Here is a 15,131-nt window from a genome sequence, read left to right as displayed (position 1 = left end):
TTTCGATTTTGCAGGTATGATTTCATGAGGTCTAAAGGTGTTCCACGAACTCCGTTTTGAGAAAGTTTATGAGTTAAAATTTGATGGTTTAGGGAATGGAAAGCCTTACTAAAATCAATGAAGAGTCCGACAGTGAGAATACCTGCTTCAGTGTTTTGCAGGATACATTCCTTAAGTGATAACAAAGCCGTTTCCGTCGACTTTCCCCTTCGGAAGCCAAATTGAGCATCAGACAGGATTTGTTTTGCATTAAAAAAGTGCACTACACGGGAAAAGATTACTTTTTCCAAGCCCTTTGAAAAGACTGGAATCACAGATATTGGTCTATAATTGGACACTACATCTTTATCTCCCCCTTTAAACACAACTGTCACTCTTGCTTTCTTCATTTATTCCGGGTAAACTCCCGTTTCAATTAACAAATTGAAGATGTATGCAAGCACAGGTGCAATATATGATAGTACATATTTGACTGGTTTTATCTGAATATTGTCAACATCTAAGGCTTTGCTATTATTCAAATTCATAAAGGTCTCATTGGTGGGCTCAAGGAAAAGGCTTTCGAAAGGGCTACAAGATGAAGGAACTTCAGGTAGATGCATCATAGGTAAATGGGTGGTTAAAAAATTGCTGTTTAAATGGCCAGCAAGAGCTTGACCGGATAATTCAGAGCCCTTATAGATTATTCGTTGAGCTGGCGCATTTTGCGTATTGCGACGTAACAAGTTATCTACAACTTTCCACACAGTGTCTGAATTTTTCATTCTAACATCAGAGAACAGTTTTTGATGATACACAGTCTTAACACGCTTAAGCTCAGCATTTAGATTATTTCTTGCTTTTTTTAATAAGAGATTCAAGAGAGCGATTATTTAAAAAGGCATGGTACTTGTTTTTGCTCTTTATCATTCTTCTGAGCTCTGGCGTGATCCATGGTTCTCTTATTCGTTTAGAATGCTTAATGTTCTTTATATATTTCTACAAAAACCTTGATAAACGCTGAATATGCATTATTTGAGTCCTATATAGAATAACTAGGACTCCCGCCCAAAACCATTTCAGCATATCTGGGTACCTCCAACCTTTTTTATTTGCGTGTAACTCCAGCCCCTCTTCATCTTTGTTATTGTAGCCGCTATTGTTTCTCAAGTACCATCTTGATATTAGCAGTTCTTAATTCAAGCCTTCTGCAGGGTTTGAAGGACCTATTTAATTGGAAATGAGAACACGTGCACAGGGTGGAAAGCGTGTGATCTGCCAGGAAACACTGAGGCGGCCCCGAGAAGGGCCTTTATTAAGGTTGACAGCCGTTTTGTGCCTCTTCACTTGGCAGCGACGACACAGCGTGTGCGGTCCCCATGGTTTTGCCCCAGCTGTCGAAGCAATCCTCGGGCACGACCTTCGACATCTGATGTTTTTATTTAAAAAACACATGGACCAAAGTCGTGCTGTATGCAGTGCGATCGCTATGTGGTTCCACTGACGGCGAACAATCATCAACCTACCCCGGCTCTTTGGACAGATTCAGGAAACGACTGAAAAGAACAAAAGTAACGAGCAAACAAGTTAGAACGCAAAGAAACGAAGGCGCTCTGCGCTAATGCTGTAGCGAGGTCTAATATGTAAAATTTCACGGCTGCCGTCGATTTCTACAAAGCGCGGGTAGTCGCTACGGAAATAAACAAAGGCGCACTGGAGCTGGGTAAGTCTGCAGCTACAAGCACGAGTTTTTTGTCTCTACCGCCGGTTTCCACACCGCGCGATCGTCATAACTTTTCTTGGACTTGCTGTTGAAGCTGACAGCGATCATACAAATTAAGGCCGCCGACTGTAGTGACAGAGGCTTGCCATTGAAAGGAACAAAGCCGTGCACTTTGTCAACCAGGCAACGAGGCCTAGCGCGAGTTTTAGATCCGACTTGGACAAAGCGCGAGACGGCGCGCGCTTCTAACGCTTGCCGACGCAAAGAAACAAAGGCGCGCTGCGCTGGGATAATGCTGTAGCGAGGTCTAATATGTAAATTTTCACGGCTGCCGTCGATTTCGACAAAGCGCGAGAAGTCTCTAAGGAATTAAACAAAGCTGCACTGCACTGGGTGAATGCTGGAAACTTAGGCCAGGCGCGATTTCCACAATGCGCGAGTCGGAACTTCTGGACTTACCGTTACAGCTGATAGCGATCCTAAAGGGCAGACTGTAGCGGCAGAATTATCGTGGCCACTTTTACCCTGGACTTGCCACTGCAAAGGAACAAAGGCGCACTGGGGTCGATGCCCTGGCGTCTCGCCACGTGGTATCGGTCCGCGGCAAATAAGGACAGCATCGGCTCGCCAGAAGCATCTAGGAAACGATGCTGCAAAAAAAGTTACGTTACAAGCGCCGCAATTTGGCGAGTTCTGCACGAGAAAACTTGCGAAAACGTTGTTCAACCCTTACCTCGTGATTGAGAACGTGCACGCCCGACAAGCGCTTCATCGTGGCTGTCAGACGGCGGTTCAGATGGCGACGCCGGCGGCGGTCCTCAAACCGCACCTTATGTGGGTCGTCGTAATGGAGTTGCAAAATTTTGAACACCAGCACGACGTGCTCCTGCAGCAGGAAAACGAGGTCCTGGAATGCGCAAGGCATGTAGGTAAGCGGTACAGCACTTCATGAAGCGAAATTTGAGATAAAATGCGTACCTTTATGTCGCTGGCGATTTCTCGCGGGTCAGCGCCTTTTGGGGGTCGTCGCAATGTCGTGGAAGCAAGAACTGTACAGAAATTTCAGCTGGCTGCGCCGACGAGCGCACCACGCAAAAAAAAAGCCATACCTGGACAGCTTCCGAAACGCGCGCGCCGCCCCCTACGCTCACGAAGAGAATGCCCGCAGACCACGCACGCCCGGCGGCCGGCCGGCCGGCCCTAGCGATTCCCTAGGCACTCTAGGGACAGGCCGAGAGAGGCGCGGCGACCCCACATCCGGTTGAGAACGAGGGCGAAGCGAAAAAACGTCACGCAGACACGCATCCCACCGACCAATCGGCGTTTCCAGCCCACCGACCCGCAAACGCTTCTGCCCGACATTCTTTTAGCCTCTCACGCAACAAGCGTTTCGGTGCAGGCGGGCTGGAAACGCTGATTGGTCAAACAAAATGTGACGTCACGCATAAAACGTCACGTGACGTCATAATTACGTGACTTTTAATGACGTCGTGTCCGGTTGGGAAGAGACATATTTTCCCTAGGTTTTTCTCGGAATTCCCCACGTTTTTGACAGCGCGCGCGGGTTCAAAAAGCGCACCTGATGCGCCGCGCTTTCACACACTGCATGCGCGTTTCTGTCCAGAATGGCGTCAGTGTTTCCAAACCAGAGTGAACGTCAACCTGAGCACGGTGATCATGATCGACGTTGCGGCGTCTGCGACAAAGTCTTCACTCAGCGGAAAAACATGCTGCAGCATATGAGGATGGTGCACAAGTTGGAGACGAAAGGAGCCTTTCTCCACTGCGACCAGTGCAGCAGCCTGCTATCAACACTCGAAAATTTGGTTCATCACTACAACGTGGCGCACAAATTCCCAGCCGAAAATCTGCAACTGTCCTTTGGGAACGACAAAGGTAAGGAGACATGTTTGCAACGCGACGTGCATGAATTTTCCTGCGCTGCCTCTTTGGCTTTTTTTTTGTTTGTTTTGCTTTAACGTTCTTAGCAAGTCTGTGCGAATGCATCTATATATGTGCGCAGCGGGCGAATTTACAGCTTTTTGCAGCGAGCTAAATCCCGCATTTTATTTTTATTATATATGATATCCTTGAACTGCTGGTGTATTATTTTAGTGCGCTCGAACGGCGCGCTTCGTTGTGCATTTATTATAATCGCCACTGCCTGGCGGACCCGATACAGCTTTTGCAGACCTGAGAGGTTAAACACGTACTATCCATGCAAAGCCACGCAAATGCGCCTACGGGTGACCACGCCCGTCTATCAGCGCTCCGTCGAGTGCCTGCATTTACAATCGAGTGCTGTAGGACTATGAACCTGACCTAGAGCATACATATTATAATTTTTCCTTGTATTCTACATTCTCTACATGCAGGAGACTACACTCATAGCTTTCGTTAGTGCAGAAATTTCGTACAACCGTGTCAAAATTTGGCGGTCCGGTTTTGTTCTACACGACGTTTTGGAGGAGAAAAGCATTGGGTCTTTGAAGGACGACAGTCTATATAAACTCCTATTCACTGTGTCGTCGTACCTATCGTAATTAATGACGACATAAAAGGCTTTTGATACAACTCTCGTGATTTAAAACAAAACTGTTCGTTTCACTAACCCGCGAAAAAATATTGCGCGCAATCATTCGCCACAGCCCGTTGCTGCGTAATTTTTGTTTTGTGCGGATTTTCTTTTATAATATGACAGCTGCACGCGATAGCTTATATATATAGTTGCGCAGCCGACCACTGCAGGTACCAGTAAACACGTACCCCGTTTAGAATGAATTTAAAAACGCGGTCGGGAGTTGGAATTATTTGTCCGGGACGCTGCGGTCAAAGTTCGCAGTTTTGAAAATTGAAACACGGAAATTTTTGCGCATAGCTAGTCACTCTTGCATAAGTAAATATCTTATTCCTACCCATCATCCCTTTGTCAGAACACATATATTAATGAGAAAAACGACCCATTTGATGCAATTAAGTTCACAGTCCTACAGGGTGGGTTCCACAACAAAGAGAGCAACGGGAGTCGTACTTTATTTACAAATTTGTAACAATTCCTCACGGCATTAATGAAAGTCCGGGTTTATTGACCTCCATCGCCCCTTTCAGAGCCAGTGCTGAACTTAGGAGTGCCGGCGCGTCAAACCTCGGTCGTTTGCCGCCAGCGGCATCTTTTTCAAGCTTCGCTGCCCGTCCGCTTACACAAAGCTCATAATTCATCCCCCACCCCTGTCTTCCCAGTTCGACGTACCACCTTGTCGAGCGGGGTGCAATTGAAGAACCAAGAACCCTTGATTAAATGCTCCTGCCATTCACCTTTACCCCCCCACAGGACACTTTCGCGAACTCGTATGTTTTGCCGCCTTTTTTTTTTTCTTTTGTGTGTGTGTTTCATGCACAGTGCACGTGTGTGTAGTTAAGCTAACTGCGCCGCTGATTCCGCCTTCACTATTCGTACCGAAGACGCTCCTGGAACGTCTCCTGCCCTGTCTGAATTTATTGTTTATTTGTTTGCTCGTTTTGGCCGGCGGCACGGGCAGTACATGCATCTATGATTCTTATCTGCTCCGGGACTCCGCCAAAGTCTGTCATTGTTGCTTTGAGGGCCCGGATGCCCTCCCTCCCCTCGTTATTCCTTTCTTCCCCCGTGCTGGCCTCCCGCGCAAGCTCGCTGGGCGGCAGGGGACAAAGCGTTTTTCTTTTTCTCTTTATTTCTTTCTCCTTTTTCTAGTATTTCTCTTTTGTGCCCATCAAGGGTTCTTGGTTCTTCAATTGCACCCCGCTCGGCAAGGTGGTGCGTCGAACTGGCAAGACAGGGGTGGGGGATGAATTCAGAGCTTTGTGTAAGCGGGCAGCGAAGCTTGAAAAAGATGCCGCTGGCGACAAACGACCGAGGTTTGTCGCGCCGGAATTCCTAAGGTCAGCATTGGCTCTGCAAGGGGCGATGGAGGTCAATACACCCGGACTTTCATTAATGCCGTGAGGAATTGTTATTAAATTTGTAAATAAAGTACGACTCGCGTTGCTCGAGATCTCTTTGTTGTGGAACCCACCCTGTAGGACTGTTAACTTAATTGCATCAAATGGGTCGTTTTTCTCATTAATATATGTGTTTTAACAAGGGGAGGTAGGGATAAAATATGCGCGCGGTGGTTATTAAAGCGAATTCGTATAAAGTTAACGGCCTGCCCAATGTACTGCGTACTGCACACACTGCATCCTAGGAGGTATATTACGTTGCAGAAATCCCAATCAGAGTTGTCATTAATTTTCCATTTGAATCCTGAAGCTGTCCTTATTTCACAGCTTGATGTTTGTAATGTGTTTGCAGACGTGGAATCTACTTTTTCCACAAGGTCGACACCCCAAAACCGGCTCTTTATGTGACTGAGTGTATTAGAATGTTTCGAATGTTTTTCGGTCGTCTGTAGACTGCATGAGGGAGAGCAGTGAAAATTTTGGCGAGGCGCTAGCTCGCTTTGTTTGAGAATGTTGAAATGTTTTTTTGAAGATTTTGTTTACGTACGTTAGGCGGCTGGGTTACTGGTGAAGGGAAGTACGAGATTTGCCTGATGGTCTGTTTGCTCGCTGTATCGACGTCACTCCAGTATTTGCTCTCGGTTGGGTTTAGATGTCCTTTGAATGGCATCGTCGGCAATGGCGACGGGTATCGCTGCTTAATGAGGACTTCTTGCATGCGTTTGGAATTTTTTACGAAGTCTTCATCTTGGGAACATGTTCCTTTAGATCGATGTGCCTGAGAGTATGGGATGCTTGTTTTAGAGTGACGAGGATGGCAGCTTTGGAAGTGTACGTATTGTTGACGGTCCGTCGGTTTTCTATATACACTGGTGGTGAGTGAGCTTTCGTTTACCAAAATCTCAACATCTAGGAAGTTAATTGTGGTGTGGGCGCACGTGTAAGTGAAAGATATGTTGGGGTGGACGAGGTGTGTCAGTCCAAATTAAAAAGATATCATCCAAGTAGCGTTTGTATAGGGTGGGCTTAATGGGACAATCTTTCAAAAATTTAGACTTATTACTATGCATGAAGATGTTGACGTAGGTGTGGGCCATCCTTGTACCCATGGCTGTGCCGTTAATTTGTGAATAGTGTTGATTGATGAATTCGAAGTTGTTATATTCGAGTACGATTTTCAACAGTATTTATAAAACACGTGGAGCAGGGGAGCATCAAATCACTGATCGAAGCGTGTGAACAAAACAGAAAGGAGGAATCCCCTGCTGCACGTGTATTAGATATGTTGTTCACAGCAACATCTTGCATGAAGCTGCAGGGAAGAGAAAAGTCGATGAGACGTAGCCAGTTGTACTTGAGCCGTCTACATCGAAGGAATCACCACCGATCCTCTCACCAGGTTTCGTGAAGCTTGCGCTTTATCGTGCCGGTTTACCACTGTCCTTCTTGCTAATGAAGCGATTATTTTTTTAATGTTCTCTTTTTGCCCCATTTGCCATCTGCCATTTTTGATCGTGCCATCTTCTGGGCAAGTACTACGTTTGAGGTTCGAAAAAGGTGCATAAGCGATCACGACCTATGCAAACAATAACAAAGACGAAACACGCTACAAGAGCACCACTAGCTGCATATCTGCTATAAAAGTAAATATTTCCAACAATACATTATCTTTTAGTATGCACCGTTTACTTGCCATACATACACACACACAAGCAAAAAAAAACACGCCATAATGAAGAAAACCGCGAAAAACAACGATAAACAAACCGGCCTCCGAACTCCACTTGCCACTTTTACACGCCAGGGCGCGTGGCACATTTCGGCGCGACATCTGAACCGCGCTGTGTGTGTCTTGTGTGTCCCTCCTGTGTCCGTGTCTTTTGCGCTGTTTAAAACAAGTATGCAGCACCAACTAGCCCGCACGTCTACCCTTGTAGCCTTCATTTAAACCGCTTTGAGCGGGCGCTCGAGGCCGCGCTTCCGCAGGACTGTTCCGCATAGTGTAGTCGATTTTTCTGTGCCAAAATTCCAAATTTGATTTTTGGTGGAGGGTTACCCTACCATACTCCCTTAAAAACGCACTGATATCATTGCCTTCAATACCTTTGATATTACTTTATTCATCGGGCGCACACGTCCACAAGACAATAACGATAACACGAGGGGATCGCATTCCAGGATTCCACCACGCAATTGCATGCTTCAGCGTTAAAGTGGGTATTACGAGATAGTAACTAGGGCCACATAGCAAACACGCGTGCAGATATTGAGCAAGGTGATGGCAACAGAAGCATATAGCGCAAGTATCGCAAACCTTCGTGATATTGTTGAATTGGGCATTTGAATGCTGTATTTTCTGCAAGGTACAAAGTTCCGCTTTTTGGTATGTACAGTGTATACATGAAATTATGGTGCACATAATCCTCCATGTTTTTCGAATATTTTTCAAGCATTGTTCATTCGTCACTGACAATGACAGTGCCTTCAGTTTTAACACCTTTCTACACAATATTTTCTAAAGTATTTTTTATGCATTTTACAGAGTTCCATGATTGGAAAGGACAGGAGGAAGCGAGCCAGGTGTGCAAGTTCGTAATATCCACAGGTGAAAAAAGGCTCACCAACGGATGTACGAGGACCTACTACGCTTGCAACAGGTCAGGAGTGGCACGACCAGGTCGAGGCAACAAGACTCGTGCGATGAAAAGTCAGGGAAGCTGCAGGAGCGGCAGGACATGCCTTTCTTTTCTGATCGTTACTAGAGACGAGGGTACTGTCAAGGTATCGTACCAAAGGACGCATTATGGGCATGATGCAGATGTTGAACACCTGAGTATGACTGACCAGGAAAGGGCAAGCATTGCGGATGACCTTTCGAAAGGAGTGCCCATGAGGACAATATTGAAGAAAATAAGGGAATCGGTGACAAGCAAGCTAACTCCTCTGCATTTGACAAATCGCATGGACTTGCACAACATCAAGCGGCAATATAACCTCACAGTTCCTGAAAGATGTCATGATAATGATGCTGTGAGTGTAAGCATATGGGTGCAAAGCATGAGGAACAAGGGGCAACCTGTTGTTCGCTTGTACAAAGAGCAGGAAGTTGTTGACCCAACGAATACCTTTAGTACAAAAGACTTTGCTCTTGCCTTAATGACGGAGCCACAGGAAGAGCTGCTGAAAGTTCTAGGTACAGGAACAGTCTGTGTTGATTCCACACATGGAACAACGGGGTACCAATTTGAACTGGTGACTGTTCTGGTGCTGGATGAATATGGAGCAGGATTGCCTATGGCTTACTTCATCTGCAGCACGATTAATGAGAAAACCCTATCAGCATTCTTTGAATCCCTGAAGTCCTCCACAGGAGCCCTGTCAGCTAGAACTTTCATGACAGATGATGCATCCGAATACTTCAAGGCCTGGTCAACAGTCATGGGCCCACCTCAACATCGACTACTCTGCACATGGCATGTGGACAAAAACTGGAAGCGAAGGATTTCTGAGAAGATAAAAGGAAAAGAACTCGCAGTAGATGTTTACCATGCTGTTCGTACACTGCTAGAGTGCCCAAAAAAGACGAAGTGGCTGAGCTTCTCGAGTCATTTCTTGCCAACAAAGATCCCAGGCTTCAGGAGTTTATTCAGTACTTCAGAGGAAATTATGCTCACCGCCTGGAGATGTGGGCCTACAGTTTTCGAACTGGACTTGGCATCAACACAAACATGTATCTTGAAAGGATGCACAGGACTTTAAAGCATAGTTTCCTGGAAGGTAAGAAGAATCATCGTGTTGACAGGCTCATCACTGCACTGATGGACATGACATACGAGTCTTTGATGAAGAGGGTACAACACATTGTGAAAGCAAAGAGAACGAGCAAGATGAGCCGGATCGAGAAGAACCACAGATCTGCTGTGGCAATTACTACGCCTGCCAAGAGGAATGAAGATGGAACATGGACTGTGCAATCCCAGTCCACAAGAGGCCTCACATACAGGATTTCAAAAGAGAAAGGTAGTGCCTGCTGCCCTCTGAAGTGCAGCGAGTGCATGGTGTGTGTGCATAGCTATTCATGTGATTGTGAGGAGCACCGAATGAGCTTGACGATCTGCAAACACATTCACTGTGTGGTCATCGCTGGCGCACCTGAAGGAAGAGATCAGAAGATCCTGAAAGCTACTGAAGCAGTGTCATCCAATTCAAAGGCAAGCGAGGCTTTCCACATTTTGGAAAGTGTTCAAACAGCAGAAGCCTCTACAAGCATGACAAAATCTGACTTGGTCTTGGCCAAGATGGAATTGCTCAAAGAGTATGTCGCAGAGCAAGAAATTCCTCAAGAAGTGCACAACAAGGCCAACAAGCTTTTGGACCCTGTACTGAAGATTTATGAAGGCACTAAGAAGCAAGAAATGCCCCACACATCAAGGGAGCCTGCAAACAAGAAAATCGAACACCAAGTCAGGTTTCATTCCACTAAGAAGCAGAGGCTGTCCAGCTCAGGTACAAGTTTTTCAAAGCCAACTGAGCTTCAGAAGGAGAACATAAAAAAGCAAATCCTTAACAGCAATGATGAGGCAACTGTTATAATAACATCTCCAGGACACAACTACATATGAAAGATGAGATCGACTCTATGGCCCTCTCTTCTGGTTTACAACCCGTCTACAAGTTCATCTGTGTACTTATAGACCTTGCCTATGAGGTGTGCAGCTGTCTCGAACCAGATGGATGGTGTGTGCGTTAGAGCGCGAGAGGCACCTCCATACTGGCCATATATGCTGCAGGTAAGTATATTTTCCTTTCAGCAGCAGCTTTGTGGTACCAGTAGGATGGTGTGTGCGTTAGAGCGCGAGAGGCACCTCCATACTGGCCATATATGCTGCAGGTAAGTATATTTTCCTTTCAGCTCAGTGTGTTGCACACTTAAACAACTGAAGCGAAACCTACAGCACAATGGTTTCTCTGCATCTGGCTTAGCCAGACCATTTTTTTCTCTCGGCAGAACCTGACTGCTAAAGAGCGCGTCTCCCAGGTGGCGGATAGGGAGGCTCTTACCAAGCACCTGAAGTGTGCAGCTTGCAAAAGGCACAATAAGTTTGATTAAATGAGGGAACCTTCTGGCATGGTGTGTCTTATAAGTACAGAGTGCTCGGTAAGAGTGGTGCGTGCACCCGCGGACCAACAGGGGTTTCACTGCCTTGACACATTCCCCACCTGTACATGCTTCCTTTTTCCTCAGGTCCATGGCTACACATTGCTGGCAATTCACAAAGTTGCTGTTAGGGTGCAACTTGATGCAGACATTTTCTGAACAACTCTGCTAAGTGGCACATGGTACTATTATGCGCTGTCAAATAAGAGTTCGGTGTGTGCAGAGCTAAAAGCGACGACTGTTCTAATTTACGCTGTTGTGATTGTCTTTCAGGTGACAAACAACCAAAGAGACGTGAAGACAACATTGATGGCCTTTCATGATTGTACTGAAGATGTCATTAGCATCAGTTATTGAAATACTTGGAAGATCGCAACTTATACTATGCCTTACCTTTCCTTCAGATTCTAGTATATTGCAATCTGCCTGTCATAGCACAGAAATAAACCTATATTTATTTTGTTCCTGCAACTACGTTGTCGTCCAATCTCTTTGCAGGTACATGCATCCAGAGATTTGAATTCATTACCAGCATTGTCTGGCGTGCAGTGCAGAAATAAACAAAGCTGCAACACTTTTTAAAGATGCATTGTCACCACAAGCAATCGTAAATTATTTTTCCAATAAAAACAATCTATACATTGTAGATTGTTTACATATTTTCTTAAGCACCCACATAAATTAAAGTAGATAAACTGAGGTGTGACAACTGAACAGATGTGTGAATTGAGATATGGTTAAGTGAGTGCACAAAATAGACAAAGGGACCACAATAACACTGTTCATAACACTGCTCAAAATGCTATACTGTTGCAGTACTGTAGAATCTGCAGAAAGGGCCACACAGCATTTCACTGAGTTAATAGGTAAGATAGATTAGCCTGAATTCATAGTGACAGTCATTAGAACAGCTGCATGGCAAACTCTTTAAGAATGCATCCAAGTCATCAGAGCCTTTTTTTATTAAATAATTATTGCATTAGCACTGCACAAATATTTACTGTTTACATTACAATAGACTACATTGGTAACAATAGCTTGGATTATCATCTCCTGATATGCGTATACAGTTGAGCTTAAAGTGGTATAGACACAAAATTTTTGCTTACATCTTCTTTGAAATGATGCATCAAACATTAGTATAGACGGGTCATCACTTGACATTTGCCTACGGCCGCTAAATAATTTGTAACAATGTCACTAATTAGGTTACATTGTTCACGATACAAAATGTGTGATGCATGTTCTAGGTTTGGGCTAGGATTAGTGTAATGTATGCAAGTCATTTTTCATTTACAGGAGCTTATTCTAGATGTTCAATAAAGCCCAGGAAGGTGTTAGCAGAACACACAGTTATTCTTTTGATTCCATGACAGGTATGACTTAAGATGAACACCAGGATATTTATATCTTGTGATAAGCACGCTAATAGCTGTTATCTGGAAACTATCTGGAGGATATTCGGGTACTCTGTGAATGATGAATTCAGCATTAGAGACATTAAGGAGCAAGAAATTGTTTCATCGAGATGTGACCTTTAATATTAGCAGTCCATATGAGCAATCACACTGAGGTAAATCAAAGCATCATCAGTGAATAATCTAGTCATGCAGACAATCTTATATTACGTGTCGATCAACGACTGGTTCCATGTGATGAGTATAGGGTAAACTGTGCTTGATGACCTGCTTCAATTCGAACTTCCTCCCCCATGAAAAGTAATGCTGATATTCATATGCCCATACACACGCCCATGCCAATATTCATATGCCCATACACAGAGTGTTTAGCGTGGGAGAGTTGAGATGCAAATATGCAGCAGTATGCAGGCCTCCATTACATTTCTGCTACAAAACAGCTCGAATGAGTTCTGCACCAATTGCGTGAATTAATTATCAACTCTTGCAGGAGAAAATATACAATTTAGATTTCAACAACATATATCATACAAATGCTCACACTGAATTCGAAAATTTTGCTGAGGCTCTTGAGTCTGCCATATCGAAATGCACATTATGCACTACCCGTAGGTACGAACAATTCTTTGTGCCTGTGGATGAATCAGAACATACTTGAGGCTATACAAGAGAAGGATCAATGGTATCGTAAGTGGAAACGTCAAAAAGAAAACATTTGTTATTCAAACAAGTTCAGATCCTCCAGAAACTATGGAGTGGCATTAATACAGATGAGAAAGAAAGAATACAACTGTATGCTAATACAGAAAGCAGAAGGAAACTCCTGAAAAATGTGGGATGTGGGAAATAGCGTAATCGGTAGACAGTTAAAACAGCACGTAGTTCCTGAACACATTGATGAAAACACAGTTGATAGGTTTGATAATTTCTTCACAAACATTGGCCCTGAGTTTGTAGCTCATATCCCTAATCTACCATGCTCTGTTAATGACCCTTGTGTTCATGACACCTTCTTACCGCAAGCTGTTGCCGATTGTGACATCACAGCAATCAAGAAAACTCGTTGCAAACAAGGCAACCAGACATGACGGGATTACTTTGAGAGCATTAAAGAGAACATCCACCAACTTGCTCCACTCCTATCAATAATAATGGATCATGCAGTTTACGAAGGTATTTATGCAAATATTTTGAGGATCGCTGCAGCTATACCAGTTCACAAACAAGGATAGTAATGATTCAGGCAGTTACCGTCCAATCTCGGTTTTGAGTATCATTAACACTGTGTTCGAAAAACTTGTCGGAAAGCAACTAAATTACTACTTGGAGAGAACTAGAATCATATCTCACTGTCAACAAGGCTTCAGAAATAACAGGTCTACATCTACAGCAGTAATGGCATTGTCTCAAGAGTTATGTTCATCTTTGCATAATTATGAAATGTCTGCAGCCTTGTTCCTAGACTTAAAGAAAGCATTTGATACTGTTAATCATAACATTTTAATTCACAAGCTAATGAAATATCTGCAGCCTTGTTCCTAGACTTAAAGAAAGCATTTGATACTGTTAATCATAACATTTTAATTCACAAGCTAGAGCACTATGGTTTTAGGGATTCCACTCTTGATTTCTTTACAAGCTACATTACTAACAGAAAACAATTTTTCCACATAAAACACTTAAAATCATCTCGACAGCCTGTGTGTGCTGGAGTGCCTCCAGGGGTCAGTCTTAGGCCCTGTGCTGTTGAGTGTTGCTTGCTAATACTTTGTTCACTGATCATTTATAACCAAGTTTCATGTTGGCATCTTCTGTTGCTGTAATAACAAATGTGTACATTGGGCCTATACTAGCTTCGGCTATTGACCCAGCAGTTTTTGCAAACGTTTTGTAGTATCTGAAGTTAAAAGAAAGTACATGCTCTGAATTAAGCATCTGTGATCACGACCACTGGTAGAGCCGGATCAAACAAGTGCATTACGTCACAAGTTGAAAGTAGTTACTTCACTTCATGAAAGCTTTGAACTGCCTCAGAGTCCCAAGCGAAAGCAACGTAGTGTCACAAGAGCCTGCGCAGAGGCTCAACAACACCTGCATAGTGAGACCACAATTGGGACCACTTGTTAAAACCACTTGTTTTGAGGTGGCACCACTTGAAAACAAGTGGGACCATTTGGAATCCCACTTCATATTTGGAATCATTGTCTATAAAGTGGGGACATTTGGAATCCCACTTCATAGACACCTCGAATTGCCATGAACTACTTAAGCGCACACTCCAAGGGAATGTTGAAAATCCGCTGCAGCACGAAGAGGCTCATGACTGAAAAAATGCAGATGCAGGAACCATTGGAAGCAAGCTGTTGTCAATGCACAGTGTTTAGAGAAAATGGTACCACAGGCCCACAAAGCGCAGATTTTGTTTAAAAAATCGGCCGTCTTGTTAGCATCAATGCCGCAGTGTCCAGGTATCCAGTGAAAGCGCATTTCTTTAACATGTAGTGGAATGAAAAATCTTAGAGAATGGCCCAGAAGAGCGTCCTTCGAGCCTTCGAGTGAGTCAGGACAGAAAGGCTGTCAGCAAGTATAATGACATCAGTAACGATGCAAGAGACCTTATCTATAGGGCCAACTGAACCCCTAGAAAATGAACAGCGAATATAGGTGTATAATCAGGGGCCCGAAACGAATAACTGCAATCTAGAGCCAATAGCTGCCTATAGGCGACTTCATGCAAACATTTAAAGCGAAAGCCTTTAATGGCTCTCGTTATCCATCCGTCCGCGAAATCTGTCACACTATGACGTCATCAATGGTATAATAATTGATATAACCCATATAGTCTTAGCAATTAAGAAGTAATTGGTGATTAGAA

General features: G+C 44.2%; 2 protein-coding genes and 1 long non-coding RNA gene across 4 annotated transcripts; 2 read left to right on the top strand and 1 right to left on the bottom strand.

The window, feature by feature from the left end:
* Positions 1-2,170: 2,170 nt before the first annotated feature.
* Positions 2,171-3,063, bottom strand: LOC144110670 (uncharacterized). Of its 2 annotated transcripts, XR_013309894.1 has the most exons (3): positions 2,681-3,063; positions 2,436-2,609; positions 2,171-2,352 (listed from the first exon to the last, which is right to left on the bottom strand). XR_013309894.1 is itself a non-coding variant. In XM_077643728.1 (2 exons), the coding sequence occupies exons 1-2, from the start codon at positions 2,625-2,627 to the stop codon at positions 2,182-2,184; spliced, it is 363 nt and encodes a 120-aa protein (XP_077499854.1). In that variant the 5' UTR covers positions 2,628-3,063; the 3' UTR covers positions 2,171-2,181. The 2 variants fall into 2 exon arrangements, 1 of the variants encoding a protein (XP_077499854.1); XM_077643728.1 differs by having other exon boundaries at positions 2,436-3,063.
* Positions 3,064-3,195: 132 nt separating this feature from the next.
* On the top strand, positions 3,196-9,439 carry LOC144109690 (uncharacterized). Its single transcript, XM_077642490.1, has 2 exons — positions 3,196-3,598; positions 8,223-9,439. Exons 1-2 carry the CDS (start codon positions 3,328-3,330, stop codon positions 9,437-9,439), a joined length of 1,488 nt encoding a protein of 495 aa, XP_077498616.1. The 5' UTR covers positions 3,196-3,327.
* Positions 9,440-10,710: 1,271 nt separating this feature from the next.
* Positions 10,711-11,309, top strand: LOC144110326 (uncharacterized). The gene is made up of 2 exons (XR_013309806.1): positions 10,711-11,020; positions 11,112-11,309. It is a non-coding gene; the product is annotated as an uncharacterized LOC144110326 (long non-coding RNA).
* Positions 11,310-15,131: the final 3,822 nt, after the last annotated feature.

The sequence above is a fragment of the Amblyomma americanum genome, chromosome 11 (assembly GCF_052857255.1).
Source record: "Amblyomma americanum isolate KBUSLIRL-KWMA chromosome 11, ASM5285725v1, whole genome shotgun sequence".
In the NCBI taxonomy this organism is placed as follows: Eukaryota; Metazoa; Arthropoda; class Arachnida; order Ixodida; family Ixodidae; genus Amblyomma; species Amblyomma americanum.
This window is presented reverse-complemented; position numbering and strand designations above follow the sequence as displayed.